This window comes from Leptopilina boulardi, unplaced genomic scaffold (assembly GCF_019393585.1).
Source record: "Leptopilina boulardi isolate dan_hultmark-lab unplaced genomic scaffold, ZJU_Lbou_2.1 LbouV2_70, whole genome shotgun sequence".
NCBI classification, from domain to species: domain Eukaryota; kingdom Metazoa; phylum Arthropoda; class Insecta; order Hymenoptera; family Figitidae; genus Leptopilina; species Leptopilina boulardi.
In genome coordinates this window covers 1,351,832-1,378,121 of record NW_026138017.1, presented here as the reverse complement: position 1 = coordinate 1,378,121, position 26,290 = coordinate 1,351,832, and the positions used below count along the sequence as shown (strand labels likewise).

The 26,290-nt window shown below is 29.8% G+C and overlaps 2 protein-coding genes across 11 annotated transcripts in view; one reads left to right on the top strand and one right to left on the bottom strand.

Moving 5' to 3' along the window:
• Positions 1-26,290, top strand: part of LOC127290510 (retinal homeobox protein Rx2-like) — a 390,969-nt gene that overhangs the window by 314,250 nt on the left and 50,429 nt on the right. The window contains exon 1 of one of the 10 annotated variants that reach the window (XM_051319126.1): positions 6,323-6,403. The exons of the other annotated variants lie outside the window; for them this stretch is intronic. Coding sequence (XP_051175083.1) covers positions 6,391-6,403 — 13 coding nt within the window. The 5' untranslated portion in view covers positions 6,323-6,390. Of the gene's footprint in view, positions 1-6,322; positions 6,404-26,290 lie in introns of those variants that run through there. 10 annotated transcript variants of the gene reach the window in all.
• Positions 12,099-13,606, bottom strand: LOC127290508 (uncharacterized). Its single transcript, XM_051319119.1, has 2 exons — positions 12,323-13,606; positions 12,099-12,145 (listed from the first exon to the last, which is right to left on the bottom strand). The coding sequence occupies exon 1, from the start codon at positions 13,598-13,600 to the stop codon at positions 12,581-12,583; it is 1,020 nt and encodes a 339-aa protein (XP_051175076.1). The 5' UTR covers positions 13,601-13,606; the 3' UTR covers positions 12,099-12,145; positions 12,323-12,580.

Genomic DNA, 26,290 nt, shown 5'->3' with positions numbered 1-26,290 from the left:
TTCGTTTTTATATATATATATATATATGTGTAGAGAACATTTTTTTTTTTTTTTTACCAATTGGCAGTAATGACTTTCATTTATTTCGAAGATTCTTCAATTCGGATAATTGCTTTTAAATATTGCTTTTTAAGAAAAAAAATTACTTGATTCAAATAATCGATTACTTATTATCAAATAAATATTTATACTTGAATAACTGCGTTTTCTTGATGTAAATTAATATCGAATATTGGATCAAATTGATATACCAATATTTGAATCCATAATTATAAAATTATATTTTGATCCAATATTTGATTGATATCCTCAAATTTACAGTGGAGCAAATAATTTTTATTTGAATTAAATAAAATATATTTGAATCAATAATTTTTTTATTTAAAATAAATATTATTTTATTGACTCCAAAAATAATAATTATTTTAACAAATATCATTTAATTGACTCAAATAATAATTATTTTAACAAATATCATTTAATTGACTCAAATAATAATTATTTTAACAAATATCATTTAATTGACTCAAATATAAATGATTAGTTATGGAGTTACTATTTTTGAGGTGATCATTTTTATAGTTAGTAAATTATACTGCTGCTAATTTATTAGTTGTGGTTATACTATTTTTATTGGTTAGCATAACTATTTTATCAGTTGGTTTAACTAATTAGTTTTATTGGAATAACTATATTTAATTAGTTATAACTTACTAACTAAATGGTAATCGCAACTAATCGTTTCTCTCAGTGTAGTTAAATATAAAGTAAACTAAGAATTACAACTATAGAAAAAAAATATTTACCTGGAACAGCGATAAGTTTCACTGAAACAGTAATATATGTTTCATTAAAATAGCCAAAGTTTTCGCTATTCTAGAAAAAAATATATCGCTTTTTGAGATAAAAAAGTTTTTTCGTGTAAAATTAAATAAAAAAATATATTTAGAATCCAAAAACCAAAAAGTATATCTAATATTCGGATAATTTTTAAAATAATGGTAATTCATTTATTCAATACGAATTATTATTAACTTATTTACTTAATATATTTAATAAAAAATATTGTTCACCCTTTTTTTTGAAGAAAAAGTAAAAAAAAAGTACATGATTACACTATTTTCTAGGTCCCCAATTCACACCTAAACGATTTTAGTTTAAGAAATTGCATTAAAGAATGAAGAAATGTTTCTATATCACACCTCACGTATTATATTCTGTAAAATCCACTGACAATATATATATATATATATATACATAGGAGATTATTTCCTTTCTCGGTTCACACGTTTACAATCCCTTTTTGGAATAGAGACATGAGCGCGCGTACACAGAGAGAGAGAGAAAAGAGAGAGAGAGAGAGAGAAAAGATCGTCGTACTTGAATTTGTTGCTTGGACAACAATTCCCATTGTGAATACACACCACATTTTTTTTCGGTCGGTCGCTTTGAGATACAAGTACTTTTGTATCTTTGTTATAGTTTATATACCTCTAAGGACATTGGTTTTAGGCCTACCGGGTTATATATATATATATATATATATATATATATATATATAAGAGAAGAGAGGGAGGAGGGTTGAGAGAGCAAAAAATAAAGTATTTTGACACCTTGTATAATAGGGCAGCATGTGGTGGGCCCAATTAGGCGAATATCGTTATATACCGTAAACGACTTTGAATAGAAACTTGAAAGAAGATATATATATATATAAACTGTCTTCAAATCATTGTGTGGTCTGTGATGAAAAAAAAAATCAAAATGGAATCTTAATTCACGCATCATTGCTATTTTTTGCTGTTAAATGACTGTGAATTACAAATTTTTTTTTTAAATTAATTATAATTTTTATTAGATTTATAATTTAGAAAAGTATTTAAAGTATTTAAAATTTTTCATATATGATATTTGTGACTATTTGAATTTCTATTAAAATATCCAAAAAATTATTTGAAATAATCAAAAAGTATTTGCAATAACCAAAAAGTATTTGAAATAACCAAAAAGTATTTGAAATTTTCGAAAAGTATTTTAAATACTCCAAAAAAAAACAGTATAAAATATCCAAAAAGTATTTAAAATTATTTACAAGGTATATTTAAAGTAAATTTAAAATTTCTAAAACTATTTGACTATATTTAAAATATCTAAAAAGTATTTAAAATAATCGGAAAAGTATTTTAAATTCTCCAAAGTATTTGAAATCCTTCAAAAAATAGTATAAAATATGCATTCAGTAATTATATTTACAAGGTATTGAAAGTATTAAAAATTTCTAAAACTATTTGACTTTATCAAAAGAATCCAAATTTATTTAAATTATTATAAAAAGTATTCGGTGTTATCCAAAGGTACTCGTGATATATTACAAATATCCAAAAGTATTTGAATTATTCAAAAGTATCCACAATAAGTATTATATTTATATAAATATATATATATATATATAACTACATAATAGTATATTGTAAATAATATTTTTAAAATATTTATTTTCCTTGTATTTTATTTCCGTATATAGTGACATTTCGTCGTTTCTGTCCTATATGTATATATATATTAAAAAAAGACAACGATAAAAATTGATAAGATAAAGAAAGGAAAAAAAAATAAAATGAAAATTGCGGAAATCGTTATAGTCCATTGAAAAAATATTAAGGAATTTCAAGTCGAATATATATATATATATATATATATATATATATATATAAACGAGGGGTGGCATCCCATGGTGCGGAAAGTTAATTATAGATATGAAAGAAAAGTTTTGCTGATCTCATACTCTGTTGCAGTATTATCCCTTGATGCGAACAATTCAATTTTACCGGCACACAAACGCTAGACAACGTTTCAAATCTATCAAGCTCTTGTTCTAGGGATTTTAACCGCTTTAAATTGTTTCAATATGAAATTAAATCAACCTATTTTTTTTACAATCTCTCGAGTCGTTATTGTCATTTTTTTCAATCAAAATTTCCCCCTTTCACAAATTGAAATAATACTAATAATAATACCAGATAATTATTTGAATATTTTAAAAATGCTCCATTATTAGATTCAGATATTTTTTTAGTAATTCAGATACTTTTGGATATTTCGAATACTTTTGGATATTTCAAATACTTTTGGATATTTTGAATAATTCTTGATATTAAATATATTTTTGTATATATCTGATACTTTTGGATATTTTGAATACTTCCGGATAATAAATATACTTTTGGATACATATTATATTTTTGAATATTTGAGATACTTTTGGATAGTTCGAATAGTTCTGGATATTTAAGACACTTTCGGATATTTGTAATACTTTTGGATGTATAAGATATTCTTGGATATTTCGAATACTTCTGGATGTATAAGATATTCTTAGATATTTCCGATAATTTTGGATATTTAAAATATTTCTGATATACTTTTCGATATATCCGATACTCTTTGTTATTCCGAATACTTTTAGATATTTTGAATACTTCTAGATAATTAATATTATGGATATATATGATATTTTTGGATATTTTAGATACTTTTGAATATTTCGATTACTTCTGGATATTTAAGATATTTTTGAATATTTTGAATACTTCTGGATATATCAGATATTTTTGGACATTTCAAATATACTTTTGGATATTTCGAATACTTCCGGATAATAAATATACTTTTGGATGCATATTATATTTTCGGATATTTGGAATACTTTTGGATGTATTAAACATTCTTGGATATTTCGAATACTTTTGGATGTATCAGATATTCTTAGATATTTCAGATAATTTTGGATATTTAAAATATTTCTGATATACTTTTGGATATATTAGATACTCTTGGTTATTCCGAATACTTTTGGATATTTTGAAAACTTCTGGATAATTAATATTTTTAATATGTATTATATTTTTGGATCTTTGAGATTCTTTTTGATAGTTCGAATACTTTTGGATATTTAAGATACTTTCGGACATTTGGAATACTTTTGGATGTATAAGATATTCTTGGATATTTCGAATACTTCTGGATGTATCATATATTTTTGGATATTTTAGATAATTTTGGATATTTAAAATACTTCTGATATATTTTTGGATATATCAGACACTCTTCGTTATTCTAAATACTTTTGGATATTTTGAATACTTCTGGTAATTAATATTTTGGATATATATGATATTTTTGGATATTTTAGATACTTTTGTATATTTCGAATGATATTTCCGATATTTTTGAATATTTTGAATACTTCTGGATATGTCAGATATTTTTGGACATTTCAAATACTTTTGGATATTTAAATAATTATTAAAATTGAAAAACTTTTTGATATATGAGATATATTTTTGGATATTTTCCAGATACTTTAGAATATTTCAAATACTTTTGAATATTTTTCAATGCCTTATCATTGATTGTTGTTATCATATATCATTCCTATATATAAAACAAAAAAAAAACATTCGCGTCTTTATTTAAAAGTGAAATTGGAAAAAGGCGTGTCTCGTAGATTGAAATCATTTACATTTTTTTTTCTTTTTCTTCATTTTTTTTTTTTTTTCGAGATTCATGCACGTCTTATTGGCCGCGCCACTCAGGAATTCCCGATGATGGGCTGCTCGAGCCCTGGAAGAAAATGCATTTACGAACGCCTTTTCCAACTTCAACCCTGATAATAGGATTACGTCGAAAGTTCGATAATTGCTGATAATTTGGGGAACTTCGTTAAGACGCTCATCAGGGTTGGGAGTGAAATGCTTTCATTTGATTATTCCTCGATTTCGATAACTCAATATAGCTGTGCGCTTCACGAATATATAATCCATTACATTTTCCTCAAAAAAAAAAAAAAAAAAAAAGTTAATTAATATACAATAATAAAAAAAATATATCATTTTTCTCTACTCAAACTGTAGAGTTAAAAAAATTTTTTTCGTTTAATTAAATTACTAAAAATTTTAAAAAATAATAATTATTGAAAGAAATTATTTATATCGTAAATACATTGAATTTTTGCATTTGAATTAGTTTTCTTTGATCTCTGATTTATTTTGAATTTATATTTGCGCTTTGTGGTGTGTGTTGGAAATTCAGAGAGAGTGAGAGAGAGAGAACCTAATGTAACATATGAAAAATTTGTTAGATGGTATATATAAAGGGGGAACTGGCGAAGAAAAAGTATAGAAAAGTACCTTAACTTTTCCTTATCGAAAATAAGTCGTTAGCAGGTCTTTCATCTTGCTAAACGAGTTTTCGTAGAGCGCCACGGCAAGCTTTTGCTTTTTTTTCTCTCTCTCTTTTACTCTTCTTTTTTTTTTCTCTCTCTCTCTCTCTCTCTCTACCCTCCCCTGTTCGCAACTGCGTTTTCCTCATCCTTTTGCTTCGCTTTAACGGATTTTTCAATTTTCCTCCGTCTAGTTAATTTAATCTGTAATACTTGATGCGCCGCATACAAGAGTTTCACAGCAGGAAAGATCAGCTACTTATTCCAATTTTCGAAGCAAAAATTAACGTCAGTCTTCTTTACACTGTTTTACGCAACGAGCGATTTATCAATTTCGCGGATTAATTACCTCTGCACGGTGGGAAAAAAAATAGAATTTTGTCTAGAATAAAAATTTTTTTTTATTATTATTAATAATTTTTGTACTATTATAAATTATTTATACTATTAATTTTTTAATACTAATTATTTATATTTTTCACTTTTTATATTGGTAATTTTTTATATTATTTTTTATTGTATTACATTTTTAATAATTAATATTAATTTATATTTTTTAATTATTATATTACAAAAATTCAATTTCCTCTTTTTCATTTTCACTTCCACTTTTTTTAATTTTCATATCCATTTCCACTTCCGCTTCTACTTTTTTTAATTTTCATTTTCATTTCCACTATTTCTAATTTTCATTTCCGCTTTTTCAAATTTTCATTTCCACTTCTACTTTTTCTTATTTTCATTTCCGCTTTTTCCAATTTTCATTTCCACTTCTACTTTTTCTAATTTTCATTTCCATTTCCACTTTTCCTAATTTTCATTTCTACTTCCATTTCCATTTCTTCTAATTTTCCTAAAGGAAGTGGTAATGAAAATTAGAAAAAGCAAAAGTGGAAATGAAAATTAAAAATAGTGGAAATGGAAGTGGAAACGAAAATTAGAAAAAGCGGAAATGGAAGTGGAAACGAAAATTAGAAAAAGTGGAAGTGGAAATGGGATAAATAAATTAAAATAGAAAATAATTATCCAAAGAAAAATATATAATTAATTAACATTAACCATTGTGATTAATAATGTATTCTTTTTTATGTTACAGGTAAATACACAAATAATCAAGATATATACACGTTTCCAAAATGCAAAAAAAAAAAAAAAATGGAAATTGACAAATGGAGCAAACAGGTTTCTATTTTTTTCGTTCTTTTACATATATATACAAATTTTTGTCTTTTCGTTTCTTTTTTGTTAACAAAAAAAAGGAAGCATTTCTTGTGCGGTTATTAACGAATACACAGAGGGGGGGTTTTCAATCCTAATGCGAAATAACGGTTTCCCTCGGTGTCTCGTGTTGGGGGTTTTGTGTGCACAATACTAGAGCCGCTAGAATCCGCTTACGAGAGTGACATCTTTACGCAATTACGGTAATTGGTCCTCTCTCTCGGCCTATAAGCTTTCGTAAACCTAATTAGGCCGAAGAATACAATCGCCAATTCTCCCCCCCCCTCCCCTTTCACCCCCTGCTGACGGCCAATATCGTTACAATTGTTTTTTGTCCTCCCCCCTCCCTATTCCTAAGAATTATTAAATTTTTTTTTGTTTTATAATTATGCGATTTAAAAAATTAGATTTAGTATAAAAAAAATAATTTGAGAATTTTTTATTTCAAATGATGATTTTTTTTTTTGCAAAACACAAGGCACAACAGTTGCGAGATTCAACTCAATTGTTATGTGAAATGTGATTGATGTAATTTTGTTATAGGTTTCCCCATGTGCGCACCAGTGGAAAGTTGTCCTTAAAATGTTTTCGTTTATATATGTATATATGCGTGTGTGTAACTGGTGTTTCGTGATAAACGAGTCTCCACATCAGGGTTTTGATTCTAATGACTTATGAAGTCAAGCCAAATGACCGACCCTATAAGGCCTCCCTCGACACTAGAGATTTCTCCCTTTCCACCTCTATATATTTCTCTTTCTCTCTGCCGGCAAATTTCAACAGTGTTCGCAACTAACCCGCGAGCCAAGCGCCGCACACACTAACACACAATACTTGGAGTAACTCTTGGTAAATCCAATAATCTCACCCCAAAACAGGAACAATCGTTCTTCCATTATTAGATTGCTCTAAGACGAGAGATGAATGATGTAATGGCGCGAATAAATGTTTTCAAACACTAACTGTTCAAAATTCAACAAGGGGCATATCGATAATAATATATGTAATTACAAAGAAATTTTTTTATTTAATTTATCTAATTAATTTAATATTTTATATCGAATTTTTATTTGGTTGAGATTTGCCAATTTAACAGGGAATAATTATTATACTATTTTAATAAATTACTAAATTTTTTATTCGTGGCTCAGGCTCGAAAGACTTATATAGTTTCGCTTCGGTGTCCGTCCGTCCATAGTAACCGGTACCATATATAGTAATAACCGTTTCCAAAGTAAGCGTTTCCATAGTAACCGTTTCCATAGTAACCGTTTCCAAAATATTAACCGTTTCCACAGTAACCGTTTCCATAGTAACCATCAGTACCATAGTAACCGTTTCCACAGTAACCGTTTCCATAGTAACCGGTACCATAGTAACCGTTTCCATAGTAACCGGTATCATAGTAACCGTTTCCATAGTAACCGTTTTCGTGACAACCGTTACCAAAGCAGTAAACGTTACCTTAGCAGGAAATAAAACCTCTGTTTCAAATACAGAAATTATTGCGGTTCCAATACAATTTTTTTTAATTCAAATAAAAATTATATTTGAACAGTTATAAATAAACGATTATTTGAATCAAGTGAATTATTTCTTAAGTATATACGCAAACTTCAGCTAAATAGAAATTTGATATTAAAAAATTTTGTAAAAAAATATATTAGTAATATAAATATATAAAAATATATTATATTTTTCTATAAAAAATATAATTGCATTTAAATTTATCGACTTTCAATTTCATATATGGAATCATCTACTATATATATATATATATATATATATATATATTTTTTCTATATGTAAGAAAAAATTTTTTAGCGTAAAATGTTGGCTTTCACTGTGTATAGATATATGTTCTATACATATATAAAAATTTATTCTCGCATTATGTTCACACACACATGCAATATACATTAAAAAGAAATTTTCTCGAGGATTCACGTGTATTTGTATTGACGAAAATGCCAGTGTGCTTTTATATAAATTCGATGTTGCCATATATGCGTTTTGTATGTATATATATAGATATGTGCTGAGATTCGGGCGCACGTTCATACTCTCTCTCGCGCCAGCCATGTTTGCGGGTTTATAAATTGGGTTCGGCGCTGGGGATTTTTCTATTAGGACAAAATTGGTTCTTTCAACCGCCACCAGAGCGGTGTGTTCCCACACCCCTTTTTCCTCTCTCTCTCTCTCTCTCTCTCGCTCAGTGTGGCGCTTGCCTACCCTCCGGGGTAAAGCTTGCAAAGGGAGGGATATGATGGAGGGTGAAGGGGTGATTGCTGAAAGAGAGAGAGAGAGAGAGAGAGAGAGAGAGAGAGAGAGAGAGAGAGAGAGAGAGAGAGAGAGAGAGAGAGAGAGAGAGAGAGTGAGGCGTGTGGTGCAGGGAGTCAGGGCTGCGGCAGCTCAAAAGTCGATATTTCCGTCAACGGTGTTATCGGTGTTTCCTAACATTCTGCCCAATGTCGTCGTCTATAAACGAAGTTACCGATCAAAGTGTCCGTCGAGACTAAGCTCTTTTGGCTGCTCGACACCACCACCACCAACAACCATCAACGATCAAGAAGCTTTCTTCCTCATATAGTCCACCTTTCATTTCCGATTCGCGATAAACATTCTTTCACTCTATCTCTCATACCGCAAATATCTATCTATCTATATATATATGTATTTATGTCCCCTAACGACAACATCAATAAAATAATCTTGTCGATTTAACACTTCAATCCCAATGGAAATTTTTATTCGTTTAAAGAAGAATAAATATAGGCGCAAAAAAGTTGACAAAAGAAAATCCATTGTTGATTCTCAAATTGCTTTTATAAATTTAAAATCTACTCTCTAATCATAAATTAGAATTATTAACAAATTAAGGGAATTTATATAGAAAATACCTCGCAAACATTATTTTCTTTACAGCAAATAACGTATTTATAGAGATCAAATCATTTTAAAATTTTTATTTTCAAAAAAAGGAAGTATTCCCAAGCAATTATCTAGAAAATTTAAAAATCACAAAATTTATTTTGACCCACCTAAACATCTACGAAACCAATAAAAACGTGCGCCATACATTTTTTTTCGCTACTTTTTGCTAAAGACTTTGGCGGTATTCCCAAACGATTATCTCTAAAATTTAATTTTTCGAAATTTTTTCCAAATTTGTTTTCTAGTGTAGCTCAGCATCCGCGGGACCAATCAAAAAGTGCGCCATACATTTTTTTTTCGCTATACTTTTTGCTAAAGACTTTGGCAGTATTCCGGAGCGGTTTTCTCTAAAATTTAATTTTTCGAAAATTTTTCATAAATTTATTTGAGTGTAGCTCAGCATCCGTTGGACCAATCAAAAAGTGCGCCATACATTTTTTGTTCAGAACTTTCTTCTAATGACTTTGGCAGTATTCCCGAATAATTATTTCGCGAATTAAATTTTTCGAAAATTTTTCCAAAATATTTTTGAGTGTAGCTCAGCATCAGCTGGACCTATCAAAAAGTGCGCCATACATTTTTTGTTCCAGACTTTTTGCTAAAGACTTTGGCGGTATTCCGGAGCGGTTTTCTCTAAAATTTAATTTTTCGAAAATTTTTCATAAATTTATTTGAGTGTAGCTCAGCATCCGATGGACCAATCAAAAAGTGCGCCATACATTTTTTGTTCAAAACTTTCTTCTAATCACTATGGCGGTATTCCCGAACGATTATCTCGAAAATTTAATTTTTCTAAATTTTTTCCAAATCTGTTTTCTAGTGTAGCTCAGCATCCGCTGGACCAATCAAAAAGTGTGCCATACATTTTTTGTTGGCTACTTTTTGCTAAAGACTTTGGCGGTATTCCGGAGCGGTTTTCTCTAAAATTTAATTTTTCAAAAGTTTTTCATAAATTTATTTGAGTGTAGCTCAGCATCCGCTAGACCAATCAAAAAGTGCGCCATACATTTTTTGTTCGAGACTCCCGGGTTAAGACTTTGCCGGTATTCCCGATTAATTATCTCGCAAATTTAATTTTTCAAAAATTTTTCCGAATTTGTTTTCTAATTTAGCTCAGCATCCGCTGGACCAATCAAAAAGTGCGCCATACATTTTTTGTTCGAGACTCCAGGGTTAAGACTTTGCCGGTATTCCCGATCAATTATCTTGCAAAATTATTTTTTCGAAATTTTTTAAAAAATTTATCTGAGTGTAGCTCAGCATCCGCTGGACCAATCAAAAAGTGCGCCATACATTTTTTGTTCGCTACTTTTTGCTAAAGACTTTGGCGGTATTCCCGAAAGATTATCTCGAAAATTAAATTTTTCGAAAATTTTTCTAAATTTATTTGAGTGTAGCTCAGCATCCGCTGGACCAATCAAAAAGTGCGCCATACATTTTTTGTTCGAGACTCCCGGGATAAGACTTTGGCGGTATTCCCGATCAATAATCTCGCAAATTTAATTTTTCGAAATTTTTAAAAAAAATTTATCTGAGTGTAGCTCAGCATTCGCTGGACCAATCAAATAGTGCGCCATACATATTTTGTTTGAGACTCCCGGGTTAAGACTTTGGCGGTATTCCCGATCAATTATCTCGCAAATTTAATTTTACGAAATTTTTAAAAAAAAATTTTCTGAGTGTAGCTCAGCATCCGCTGGAGCAATCAAAAAGTGCGCCATACATTTTTTGTTCGAGATTCCGGGTTAAGACTTTGGCGGTATTCCCGATCAATTATCTCGCAAATTTAATTTTTCGAAATTTTTTAAAAACTTTATCTGAGTGTAGCTCAGCATCCGCTAGACCAATCAAAAAGTGCGCCATACATTTTTTGTTCGAGACTTTTTGATTAATTTTTTGGCATTATTCCAGAGTCATTATCTGGCAAATTTTTTTTTTCGAAATTTTTTTCCCAGTTTTAGTGAGTGTAGCTCAGCATCCGTTGGACCAATCAAAAAGTGCGCCATACATTTTTTGTTCGAGACTTTTTGATTAATTTTTTTGGATTATTCCCGAGTCATTATCTGGCAAATTTTTTTTTCCAAAATTTTTTCCCAGTTTTAGTGAGTGTAGCTCAGCATCCGCTGGACCAATCAAAAAGTGCGCCATACATTTTTTGTTCAGAACTTTCTTCTTATCACTTTGGCGGTATTCCCGAACGATTATTTAGAAAATTTAATTTTTCTAAATTTTTTCCAAATTTGTTTGAGTGTGGCTAAGCATCCGCTGGACCAATCAAACAGTGCGCCGTACATTTTTTGTTCGCTACTTTTTGCTAAAGACTTTGGCGGTATTCCCGAACGATTATCTGGCAAATTTAATCTTTTCGAAATTTTTAAAAAAATTTATCTGAGTGTAGCTCAGCATCCGCTAGACCAATCAAAAAGTGCGCCATACATTTTTTGTTCGAGACTCCCGGGTTAAGACTTTGGCGGTATTCCCGACCAATTATCTCGCAAAATTATTTTTTCGAAATTTTTTAAAAAATTTATCTGAGTGTAGCTCAGCATCCGCTGGACCAATCAAAAAGTGCGCCATACATTGTTTGTTGAAAACTTTCTTCTAATGACTTTGGCGGTATTCCGGAGCAATTATCTCGCATAATTAATTTTTCTAAATTTTTTCCAAATTTGTAGTGAGTTGTTTGGTTTGTTTATTTAAAAATCCATTTATTATCATAACTTGCCTTATGAGCTTTCGCCTGCCAACGGTAGGCCTCTTCAGACATATTATCTAAATGTAATTATAAAATTTTTATTTTACATAAAGGAAACAGTGTGTGACTTAGTATTTTATTATATAAAAAGGTAGAATTGATTTTCAGTTAAAAGTAATTTCGTTTGAAATTTGAAAGGTTAACCTCAAAAATATTTATGTATAATTTTTATTATTATCGAAAAATAAACTTACCAAGAGGGTTTCCTCATTAATATTTTTTAATTATCCTTATTTATAAATAAATTATTAATTATCAAGAACATGATTGTTCTTGATAATATTTATAATATTTTAATGGAGATAAGTGAGTGGAAATGAGTTTGTCACATTTTTAAAGGTACAATTAGAGAATTAGAGAATTACTAATATATATTAATCGTTATATGATTAAGAAGGTATCTATATGACCGGCTTAAATTGAACGAAAATTTAAATTTGAAAATTTCTTTATTAATCAGTGCTGAGAATCAGGGAGTGATAAATTTCATTTAAATTATTTAAATCAGTGTGTTTATTCACGGAATTTTGAGTTTTAAGAATGTAAAACATTTCTCTGAATTTTCTACGTTTAAGTTTTGTTTCATTACATATAATGCTTGTATCATCGAATTTAAAAATATGATCATTTTCATGTGAATGAATTACAAGGGCGGATTTTCTATTGTCATACCTGCAATCTCTTTTATGTTCATTTATTCTGTCTTTAATATATCTTTCTGTCTCACCAATGTAGGATGCTCCACATTGGCATGGAATGTGATAAACTACGTGATTTTTGAATAAAAAAGGTGTAGGATCTTTATTTTTTATGAAGATTTTAAAGGGGTCCTTATCATAAGTGAAAACGACTCTAATATTATGTTCATTATATAATTTTTTAAAGGAAGAATGTAACTCATTTACGTAAGGTAAAACTACTAAATTAGAAGAATCAAATGGTATTTTATTAGTATTATTATCATCATTAATAAATAAATTTTCAAAACGTTTATTAATATATTTTGTTAAGAAATTTTGTGGATAATCATTTTCTATTAAGATATTGTATATAAAATTTAGGTTATCAGTATAGAATTTAATATCTGAAAGTTTAATTGCTCTATCTACTAAACCATAAATTATAGAAATTTTGTCTTTAATAGAAGCATTAGAATTAAAATTTAAGTATTTACCAGAGAAAGTATCTTTATGGTGCCAATTTGTAATAATAGAATCGTTCTCCCTAATGAGAAGGGTATCTAAAAAACTAATTTGTCCATTGTTTTCAATTTCAATGGTGAATTGTAAATTCTCATTATATCCGTTAAAGGTGTTTAATAGTTTATTGACATTGTTTTTATGAATGCATATAATAATGTCATCCACATATCTAAAATAAAAGATATAACGAAAGTCCAACTTCTTCAGAACATCATTTTCAAGTTTCTCCATTACTAAGTCGGCAATAACACCAGACAATGGAGAACCCATTGGGGTTCCAAATTCTAAATTTTTTCCAAATTTGTTTTCTAGTGTAGCTCAGCATCCGCTGGACCAATCAAAAAGTGCTCCATACATTTTTTGTTCAGAACTTTCTTCTAATAACTTTGGCGGTATTCATGAGCGATTATCTCGCATAATTAATTTTTCAAAATTTTTTCCAAATTTGTTTTCTAGTGTAGCTCAGCATCCGCTGGACCAATCAAAAAGTGCGCCATACATTTTTTTTCGCTACTTTTTGCTAAAGACTTTGGTGGTATTCCGGAGCGGTTTTCTCTAAAATTTAATTTTTCAAAAGTTTTTCATAAATTTATTTGAGTGTAGCTCAGCATCCGCTGGACCAATCAAAAAGTGCGCCATACATTTTTTGTTCAGGACTTTCTGCTAATGACTTTGGCGGTATTCCGGAGCGTTTGTCTCGCAAATTTAATTTTTCTAAATTTTTTCCAAATTTGTTTTCTAGTGTAGCTCAGCATCCGCTGGACCAATCAAAAAGTCCGCCATACATTTTTTGTTCGCTACTTTTTGCTAAAGACTTTGGCGGTATTCCGGAACGATTATCTCGCAAATTTAATTTTTCTAAATTTTTTAAACAATTTATCTGAGTGTAGCTCAGCATCCGCTGGACCAATCAAAAAGTGCGCCATACATTGTTTGTTGAAAACTTTCTTCTAATGACTTTGGCGGTATTCCGGAGCGATTATCTCGCATAATTAATTTTTCTAAATTTGTTTTCTAGTGTAGCTCAGCATCCGCTGGACCAATCAAAAAGTGCGCCATACATTTTTTGTTCAGAACTTTCTTCTAATAACTTTGGCGGTATTCAGGAGCGATTATCTCGCATAATTAATTTTTCTAAATTTTTTCCAAATTCGTTTTCTAGTGTAGCTCAGCATCCGCTGGACCAATCAAAAAGTGCGATATACATTTTTTGTTCAGAACTTTCTTCTAACTACTTTGGCGGTATTCCCCAATAATTTTTTCGCGAATTAAATTTTTCGAAAATTTTTCCAAAATATTTTTGAGTGTAGCTCAGCATCCGCTGGACCAATCAAAAAGTGCGCCATACATTTTTTGTTCGAGACTCCCGGGTTAAGACTTTGGCGGTATTCCTGATCAATTTTCTCGCAAATTTAATTTTTCTAAATTTTTTAAACAATTTATCTGAGTGTAGCTCAGCATCCGCTAGACCAATCAAAAAGTGCGCCATACATTTTTTGTTCAGAACTTTCTTCTAATAACTTTGGCGGTATTCAGGAGCGATTATCTCGCATAATTAATTTTTCTAAATTTTTTCCAAATTTGTTTTCTAGTGTAGCTCAGCATCCGCTGGACCAATCAAAAAGTGCGCCATACATTTTTTCTTCAGAACTTTCTTCTAATGACTTTGGCGGTATTCCGGAGCGATTATCTCGCATAATTAATTTTTCTAAATTTTTTTCTAAATTTGTTTTCTAGTGTAGCTCAGCATCCGCTGGACCAATCAAAAAGTGCGCCATACATTTTTTGTTCAGAACTTTCTTCTAATGACTTTGGCGGTATTCCGGAGCGATTATCTCGCATAATTAATTTTTCTAAATTTTTTCCAAATTTGTTTTCTAGTGTAGCTCAGCATCCGCTGGACCAATCAAAAAGTGCGCCATACATTTTTTTTCGCTACTTTTTGCTAAAGACTTTGGCGGTATTCCGGAGCGGTTTTCTCTAAAATTTAATTTTTCAAAAGTTTTTCATAAATTTATTTGAGTGTAGCTCAGCATCCGCTGGACCAATCAAAAAGTGCGCCATACACTTTTTGTTGAGAACTTTCTTCTAATGACTTTGGCGGTATTCCGGAGCGATTATCTCGCATAATTAATTTTTCTAAATTTTTTCCAAATTTGTTTTCTAGTGTAGCTCAGCATCCGCTGGACCAATCAAAAAGTCCGCCATACATTTTTTGTTCGAGACTCCCGGGTTAAAACTTTGGCGGTATTCCTGATCAATTTTCTCGCAAATTAAATTTTTCTAAATTTTTTAAACAATTTATCTGAATGTGGCTAAGCATCCGCTGGACCAATCAAAAAGTGCGCCATACATTTTTTGTTCAGAACTTTCTTCTAATAACTTTGGCGGTATTCAGGAGCGATTATCTCGCATAATTAATTTTTCTAAATTTTTTCCAAATTCGTTTTCTAGTGTAGCTCAGCATCCGCTGGACCAATCAAAAAGTGCGATATACATTTTTTGTTCAGAACTTTCTTCTAACTACTTTGGCGGTATTCCCCAATAATTTTTTCGCGAATTAAATTTTTCGAAAATTTTTCCAAAATATTTTTGAGTGTAGCTCAGCATCCGCTGGACCAATCAAAAAGTGCGCCATACATTTTTTGTTCAGAACTTTCTTCTAATGACTTTGGCGGTATTCCGGAGCGATTATCTCGCATAATTAATTTTTCTAAATTTTTTCCAAATTTGTTTTCTAGTGTAGCTCAGCATCCGCAGGACCAATCAAAAAGTGCGCCATACATTTTTTGTTTAGAACTTTCTTCTAATGACTTTGGCGGTATTCCGGAGCGATTATCTCGCATAATTAATTTTTCTAAATTTTTTCCAAATTTGTTTTCTAGTGTAGCTCAGCATCCGCTGGACCAATCAAAAAGTGCGCCATACATTTTTTTTTCGCTATACTTTTTGCTAAAGACTTTGGCAGTATTCCGGAGCGGTTTTCTCTAAAATTTAATTTTTCGAAAATTTTTCATAAATTTATTTGAGTGTAGCTCAGCATCCGTTGGACCAATCAAAAAGTGCGCCATACATTTTTTGTTCAGAACTTTCTTCTAATGACTTTGGCAGTATTCCCGAATAATTATTTCGCGAATTAAATTTTTCGAAAATTTTTCCAAAATATTTTTGAGTGTAGCTCAGCATCAGCTGGACCTATCAAAAAGTGCGCCATACATTTTTTGTTCCAGACTTTTTGCTAAAGACTTTGGCGGTATTCCGGAGCGGTTTTCTCTAAAATTTAATTTTTCGAAAATTTTTCATAAATTTATTTGAGTGTAGCTCAGCATCCGATGGACCAATCAAAAAGTGCGCCATACATTTTTTGTTCAAAACTTTCTTCTAATCACTATGGCGGTATTCCCGAACGATTATCTCGAAAATTTAATTTTTCTAAATTTTTTCCAAATCTGTTTTCTAGTGTAGCTCAGCATCCGCTGGACCAATCAAAAAGTGCGATATACATTTTTTGTTCAGAACTTTCTTCTAACTACTTTGGCGGTATTCCCGAATAATTTTTTCGCGAATTAAATTTTTCGAAAATTTTTCCAAAATATTTTTGAGTGTAGCTCAGCATCCGCTGGACCAATCAAAAAGTGCGCCATACATTTTTTGTTCGAGACTCCCGGGTTAAGACTTTGGCGGTATTCCTGATCAATTTTCTCGCAAATTAAATTTTTCTAAATTTTTTCCAAATTTGTTTTCTAGTGTCGCTCAGCATCCGCTGGACCAATCAAAAAGTCCGCCATACATTTTTTGTTCGAGACTCCCGGGTTAAGACTTTGGCGGTATTCCTGATCAATTTTCTCGCAAATTTAATTTTTCTAAATTTTTTCCAAATTTGTTTTCTAGTGTAGCTCAGCATCCGCTGGACCAATCAAAAAGTGCGCCATACATTTTTTGTTGAGAACTTTCTTCTAATGACTTTGGCGGTATTCCGGAGCGGTTTTCTCTAAAATTTAATTTTTCAAAAGTTTTTCATAAATTTATTTGAGTGTAGCTCAGCATCCGCTGGACCAATCAAAAAGTGCGCCATACATTTTTTGTTCAGAACTTTCTTCTAATAACTTTGGCGGTATTCAGGAGCGATTATCTCGCATAATTAATTTTTCTAAATTTTTTCCAAATTTGTTTTCTAGTGTAGCGCAGCATCCGCTGGACCAATCAAAAAGTGCGCCACACATTTTTTTTTCGCTACTTTTTGCTAAAGACTTTGGCTGTATTCCGGAGCGGTTTTCTCTAAAATTTAATTTTTCAAAAATTTTTCATAAATTTATTTGAGTGTAGCTCAGCATCCGCTGGACCAATCAAAAAGTGCGCCATACATTTTTTGTTCAGAACTTTCTTCTAATGACTTTGGCGGTATTCCGGAGCGTTTGTCTCGCAAATTTAATTTTTCTAAATTTTTTCCAAATTTGTTTTCTAGTGTAGCTCAGCATCCGCTGGACCAATCAAAATGTGCGCCATACTTTTTTTGTTCGATAGCTTTTTCTAACCACTTTGGTGGTATTTCGGAGCAATTATCTAAAAAATTAAAAAATTTGAAATTTTTTTGAGTTTGTAGCAAAATCCGTTTGATTAAATAAAATAGTTTTTTAATACTGCTTTTAAAAAAATTAATACAAAATTGTTTTAAAAATTTTACTTTATTATTCAGAGTATCATAAAATGCAAGAAATATAAATTTTTTTTATGATTAATTCTGGAGAATGATAAGCGTGTATGATTTCATTATATAGAAGAGAAAAACACGTTTACAATTGAATATTTTTCATTCCCTATTTGTATCTCGAGGTGTTATCAGATTTAAAATCGATTAGAGCAGTCTTTTATCGTTAATCGGATCTTTCTTTTTTTTTCTTGCAAATGAAATGACTGTTTCACGCTGTGTGCATATGTCCTTTCTGTACAATATTATTTTCAAGCGCAAAGAGTTATCCGAGTTACATACGTATTTAACTCTGTTGGATACCTTTGTACTTGAAACGAGTACCCTTTTCGTACCATGTGTTAAATTCGTCCACGAAATATGTCTTTCCATTCTTCGTATAGTAACTTTCATTATGATCTCTATAAATGAGTCCTTAAGAGTTCTATTATATACATATATACCTTATATAATTATATCTTCTAAAATTACTCCAACTCAAAGATCACAAGTCTCGATTATACCGCATAATTAGACAAATTGTGGATCGTTATTCTATTTGTAACAATGAAATAACAAAATATTCTAAATTTATTTTTTATTATTATTAGTAAATATTAATTTTAAAAAATTTTGTTATAAATCCAAATAGATATTTTTGTGCTACAGTAATTTCTCTGTAAAATACACTCAAAAAATACTTTGTAAAATTGAAATTCTTGCGATAAACAAAAAATTTCATTCAAAATAATTTTGTAGAAATAAAAATTTAAATAAATAATTTTTTCAAATGAGTATAATTTTTGAATATATGAATATATATATAAACAAGTGATTTAAAATTCGTGTATACTGTAAAAGTGCTTTTTAAATGAATTATCGAAAATAATGATAAAGGGAATATATGAGAAAAATATAGGGAACAAACATAGGCAATGATTAGATGCATGAAAGAGATGTAGTGAAATAATGAAGAGACACACGCGCGCGCGTTACGTATGTATCTCTCTTTCTCTCCCATTTGGGTAGTTTATTTAACAGCGCCCTGGGCATCGGTAAACACCGGGTTAGCGAAATTGGCCTCAGGGCAAAACCAAACGATATATAGTTATAACGTTCACCCCCACCCAAAAAAAAACGCCATTGGATGATACAGTCAGTCTTTTCCCCCACTTGACAAAATTCGACGCGACTTTAGAGAATATAGTATAGAGAGAGAGAGAGCGAATCCCCTGCTTTTGCCATATATATACACACACACACATTTTCTATATTGCGAGCGCGAGGGAGCGAAATTTAATTTTGTGCTTTTTGTACAACGACAAATCGTCCCTATATAGGCGCGTACAGAGGGTGTCATAAAAACTACACAACGGTATCCTGATGTTAGAAATATTAAAACTAAAATTTTACAAAAAGAAAAAAAGGTCTAAAATTCTTTATAATTATAAAAAAGCAGTAAGGTCTAACAGGCCGTGACAGTAGTAAACGTGTTTTTTTTAAATTTCTAGATTTTCGCGGTCTGGCAGACCTAGAGAGCGGTAAACGTGATATTTTTGGCAATTTATAGGTTTTCGAGGTCTGGTAGACCTAGAGAGCGGTAAACGTGATATTTTTGGCAATTTATGGGTTTGGCAGACCTAGATAGCGGTAAAAGGGTATTTTTCCAAACATTTCCGAGTGTTAATAGTAAAAAAAAAAATTAATTTCTGACACAAGAGTGGGTATTTTATTTGTGATTATTATTTAACGTGACGCTGAGAACCACTGAGTCTGCACATCTAGAGAGTAAATTACCTTTGCAACCCACAGGATAGAATGTCTCTTGTCGCTGTCGCTCTCATTGGAAAACACATTTATACATTACCTCTCTTTACTCTCTTGACTTGTCTCTCTCTCTCTCTCTCTCTCTCTGTTTCGCGCGCGCTCACCCCTTTTGGCAATGTCTCCTTTGCTCCACCTCCACCTCCACTCCTTTGCTCCTCGACGGTACTCGAGCTTAATTAACTGTGTATACACTGCAGCTAACTCCTACCGTTGTCTTGCTCCCGCCAATTGGAGCCAAGCCTCGAGTCCTCCTGCTTTTCATCAACACGTGTTCCTCAACATGCAACTACTATATATATATATATATATATATATATATATATATATATATATAAATTCACAGGAATTGTGTATGTGTGAAACACATTTACATATTATATACATATATTGTAGTGTGATGTTGTGTAATAGATGTGCACAGGCGCACATAAACCTATACGCATAAGCGGGATATACCCGCTTAATTCTGGCGGCATGATTTCATCAAGTCAACCGTCGTCGTATATACCTGTAGCATGGCGCGCAGGAATGAACGGCAACTCGTCAATTTAGGAGGTCTGTACACGCTTCTCCTCTCTCTCTCCTTTAAAGCACCCAAAGATTATTATCGTTATCAAGCGCACCAGGATAATAGTGTATATATATGTACACAGCATCAGTTCTAATTTGAATCACTGATTATTATCTACAAATGTTTCGAATCTTTTTCTTTTTTATATTACATAAAATTTTTAGAAAGATTGCACGAAATTTTAACAATGTTCCATGATTGTTCCATACAGAAAGTATTTCTCAAAAATAAAAACTTTGTGAAACCTTTTGAAAAATACTTTCTGTATGGAACAATCCATTCTACAACTGTGCTTTATATATATATATATATATATATATATATAAAAAGCACAGTTGTAGAATAATTTTTATTTTTTCTAAAAACTTTGTGAAACCTTTTGAAAAATACTTTCTATATGGAACAATCCATTCTACAACTCGTCGGTTGACGGGAGAAAGATGACAATTCAGGTAAGTTTTGAAAAACATGCCATTTCAGCAGAAATGTGAAAAACATGACATTTCAAGTGTTAAATCATTTTGTGCATTTTAGACGAAAAGAAATAAAATAAAAAAACAAAAAGTATTATAACTTATATTCTGATGTCCCTTATTGAATGTTTAAGATTAATTTTACAGAATAATTACTAACATTAATCGCAGTGATGTCACAGTACTTTTAATTTGAAATAACCAAAAAGTTTGACGCATCTGAAAAGGCATGTTTTTCAAATCTTTGCTGAAATGGCATGTTGTTCAAAACTTACCTGAATTGTCATCTTTCTCCCCTCAACCGACGAACTGTGCTTTTTTATATATATATATATATATATATATATATATATATATATAAAACACAGTTGTAGAATTTTTATTTTTTCTAAAAACATTGTCAAACCTTTTGAAAAATACTTTCTGTATGGAACAATCATGGAACATTGTTAAAATTTCGTGAAATCTTTCTAAAAATTTTCTGGAAACTTTATAAGGAAACTTGTTGAAAATTTGTAGAACATATATATGTTCTGTAGAAGATTTATGAAACCTTCTGTATAGGTATATACTTTATAGAAGTTTATAGAAACTTTGTCTTAAATTCTAAAATCTTCTTCTTTACTTCCCCAAAAACTCCGTGAAACCGCGCATTTGAAAGTATAGTTTCTATATGAAAAAATAATGAAAACTTGTAAAAATTTCATGTAATCTTCTAGAATCTTTTTGAAACTTTGTGGAAACCTTGTTGAAACTATTGTAGAACAGGTTCTGTAGAAGCTTTATGAAGTATATAGTTTATGGAACTTTATATAGAAACTTTATCTTAAATTCTAAAATCTTTATCTGTACTGCATAAAAAGTTTGTGGAACCTTTTGAAATTAGTTTCTATCTAGCAAAATCATATGTTTTTTTTTAAATTTTATGAAGCCTTCTTGAATTTATTAGAAACTTTATGGAACTTTGTTAAAACTTTGTAGAACACGTTGTATAGAAACTTTTTGAAACATTCTGTAGGTATACTTTATATAATAAAACTTTCTAGAAACTTCATCTTTAATTCTAAAATCTTCATCTGTGCTAAAAACTTTGTGTGGCACTTTTTCTAAATGCATATTCTATATAAAAAAAAATCATGGAAAATTGTAAAAATTTCATATGAAATCTTCTGGAATATTTTAGAAACATTGTGGAACTTTGTAAAATTTAAAAGAACACATAGAAGCTTTCTGAAACCTTCTATAGGTGTACTTTGTGGAACTTTCCGGAAACTTTCAGAAACTTTATTTAAAATTTTTAAATCTTCAATTTTTTGCTTCTAAAAATTTCATGGAACCATTTGAAAGTTGTTTCTATATGGAAAAATCATGAAAACTTGTAAAAATTCCATTTAATCTTCTAGAACCTTTTTGAAACTTTGTGGAACTGTTGAAACTTGGTAGAACCTTTTCTATAGAAGCTTTATAAAATTTTATGTATAGATATATACTTTATAGAACTTTATAGAACTTTATAGAAACTTTGTCTTAAATTCTAAAATCTTCTTCTGTAGTGCTAAAAACTTTGTGGAACCTTTTCAAAATGCTTTATAGATAAAAAAAATCATGGAAATTTGTAAAAATTTCATAAAATCTTTTAGAAACCCTTTAGAAAAATTATGCAACCTTTTTAGAAACTTTTAGAAATTTTATGGAACCTTCTAGAAACTTTGTATATTTTTTTAGAAACTTTATGAAATCTTTTGAAAACTTTATAATAAACGTGTTCCATCGAAAATTCATACATATAGAAAATTTTTTTTTTTTAATTTTTCTCTTAAAAAAAAACAGTTATTTTCTTTTTTTTTGAAAGGTTATATATAAACTAATCGGTTCTTAGGAGATTTAAGTTATTGATACAAAAAAAAAATTATCTAATCACAAACTCCCAGATATTATCAAATATATCTCTTAATGGGATCCAGTTAAAACGTAACTTGTCATCAGACTTTTTAGACTTTAAAAGCTTTTTTCCAAAAAATCAAGATCTTTTTGACTGCGTATACCGAAAGAAATTAAAAGATATTTTCAAAATTTGATATTTCTCGAGACAAGCGTTTTTTCAGTTAAATGAGGATATATTTAGATAATATTAAAAAGGATCGTTTCCTTCCATTGTCATATACCTAAAAAGCTTAAAAAATTCATCTTTTTAAATAAATAAATTATTTTTGTTATTAATAATTTTTACCGTTAATGTGGGAATTTTTTTGCTAAAATAAAAATCTCAATTATTAAAATTGCATTAAAATTTTCCAAATATTTGAATTTTTTTTTTTTATTTTCTCCTTGATTATATTATTTACTATTGGATAAATAGTATATAGCGGAGATTAATCATTGAGTTCAGCGAATTGATAAGCATGATTAAGTACACATAGAATTATTGAAATACACATAGTACGAAATTGATAATATATTTACTCTATATATATATATACATGTATGTATCTATTCGAAGGAAATAGCATTATTGTTCATTGCAAATGTACATTAACTGGACGTTATAACCACAATCGTATTTGTTTCAACAGCATAAATTCGTATACATAGACATAATAATTGGAAAAAAATATTTTTACGTTTTTTTCAAAATCAATTTTTTTCTTTGAAAATGTTTTCTATTTTAAAACTCTCAACATTGAATATTTAATAATAAAAGGGATTTTTATTTTTTTGTATGATTCTAAAATGTTATTAAAAATTGAATATATTTTTTAATTTTCAATTGTTTGAAAAAAAATTCCTCTTTTTTTATCATGATTCTGTTATTTAAAATTGCAATTTGTTTTACAATTCAATATTATTTGCCAAAAAAAAGGATTCTTTCAAAAAAAAATTATTTTTCAAATTTTGTAGAAAAAAGGAAAATATAAATTATTTTTTATTCGTTAAGAAATTTTGAATCTTTTTTGAAATTCGATATCTTTATAATATATATATATATCTGTCATTGACACTTTTCTAATATATAAATAGTTGACCTCGATGCGATCTAAAAACCAAATTCGTCGATCAGCCGTCAACAATGGCAACAAAAATCCCTCGAAAAAAAAGAGCAAGCATCTTAGGAGGGGAGACCGATTTTCGGGAAAAGAAAAAAAAAATATATATATATATATGTTTGCAAATCTCTCTATCATCGTGGAGTGAGCTCATTCTTATTTCCATTGAAGGAGCACGCGGCGCACTTCAGAAAATTTTTCTGAAGCTTTTTTGGTGGCCCCATATATACAGCTGCTGTCGATCGACGGCAGATAGGCCTAATTTGGTCGATGAGCAGAGAAAACCTTAGAGGCGATTGTGTGATGATCCATTGAAAGCGGCGAAAAAAAAATCCGCTCCAATTTTCCTCCTTGAGCCGCAAATGCTACTGAATTCATTCTTTAAAGAAAAAAAAACCCCCAGAGCCGAGTAAACCTCTAATCCCCCTAAGAAATATAATTTTTAAGCTATATATAAGCAAATTTTTCAGAAATCAGCAAAGTACTAATTCTCGATTTCCGTTTTTTTTTTTTTTTAGAAAAGAAAAATTATTATAACAAAAGTTTTAATTTTTCTTTTGCAATTAAATTTTATGTGAAAATATTTTTTCATTTTTAAAATTTTTGTAGTGTAAAAACAAGCTATTTTTCTCCCTTGTATAGGATTAAAACCAATATTGCTTCTTGAGATTAGAAACTTATTTTACTCCCTTAGGGTTAAAAATAGATATTTTATTCTCTAAAAAGTTATTTTCGTTAAAAATTTAGAAAAAATTCAAAAAAAAATTAATAACATAATAAATGAAAATAACAAACAAAATTAACAAATAAATATTAATTTTGTCAAAAAAATATTGTTCGCCGGGAGTAAAATGATCGTTTTTTATCCCAAGAGAGTAAAATAGCTGTTTGTATCTCGAGAGAGAGAAAAATAGATGTTTTTTTTTCTATATCCGAACGGGGGTATAATAAATGTAAATTTGTTTTTCTATTATAAACAAAAAATAGAATATTAAAAATTTATATTTGGAATTATATAGAATATAAAAAAATAAAATTATAATTAATTATAAAATACAAAAAATATAAATCATTTATTTTATAAGGAATTTTTTTTCTTTTGCCACTGAAAAAAAAAAATTATTTGATTCAATACTTATGACTATTATCAAATAAATATTTCCTTGAATCAAATAATTTTTATTTGAATTAAATAAATTGTATTTAAAACAATAATTTTTGTATTTGAAAACAAATTCCACTTGGAAAGATTCCTCGGAAAGTGACCCCATGGAGGTTCTATCAGAATTCCGCCGGAACTTCCAACGTAATTCCGTCGGAATTCCATCGAAGTTCCAAAGAACTTCCAATGGGATTCCGACGGAATTCCGATTAATTTTTTTCAAAATTTTTAGAGTCCTAATTCCGTCGGAATCCCATCGGAAATTCTTTCGAACTCTCATGGAATTCCGACGGAATTACGTTGGAAGTTCCAAGCGGAATTCTGATAGAACCTCCAGGGGGCTCTTTCCGGGGAATCTTTCCAAGTGGGATACCATCTCAAATAATAATTATTTGATACAAATAAATATTTATTTGATAATAGTCAATCGAGTATTTTAATGAAAGAAATTTTTTTTCATTGTGAAATAAATAAAAATTTAATTTAATATTAAATAATGAAATTTTCTCGTGATGTTTATTGCGACCCTGAGAGAGAGAGAGAGAGAGAGAGGTATAGGCCACTCGAGAGAAGAATATAAGATTTGTCAAATACAAGGTGTTTCTTTCAGCACGTTCTTTGATGCAGCGGGTGGCTGTTTTGCACTCTTTGTTCAGAAGGATTTCAGTAAATTCTTGACAAGTTTGGCAAAACTCCCAGCGGGATAGCCTCTCGAACCGATTATATGTATGATTTGAGTGCGCACGAGAGAAGGATCTAGTATTAGGGATTTTCGTCGCCTAATCCGTTGTTTCCTATATATATATATATACGTATTAACGGAAGCTATATGGTCATTCGATTCACTTATTTATTATTGAAACGACCCAATAAATGCCCCATTCGTTTCAATGTATTTTTATAATGGCAAATAATACTGTACACACACCGCAAGCCAGAGAAGAAAAAAAAAGAATAAGAAAAGAGAGATACGATTGAAATAAAATAGGCGTGATATTAAATTTCGTTTCTCTTTAGAAATATATTTATATGCCCAGTGGCGTTTTTTTTTTTTTTTTTTTTTTTTCTTAAATGTTTGTCGTTTTCAAAATATAACGGTCCCCTTTTTTTAACTCTTTTTTTTTCAAAAGCTAAAATTCTTTTCTTTACGGATTGGAATTTTTTCTTTATAATACAGGTGTAACGTTTCCGTAAAA

Coding starts and splice junctions, on each gene's coding strand:
- LOC127290508 (XM_051319119.1), bottom strand. CDS start 13,600: ATGGGTTCTCCATTGTCTGGTGTTATTGCCGACTTAGTAATGGAGAAA.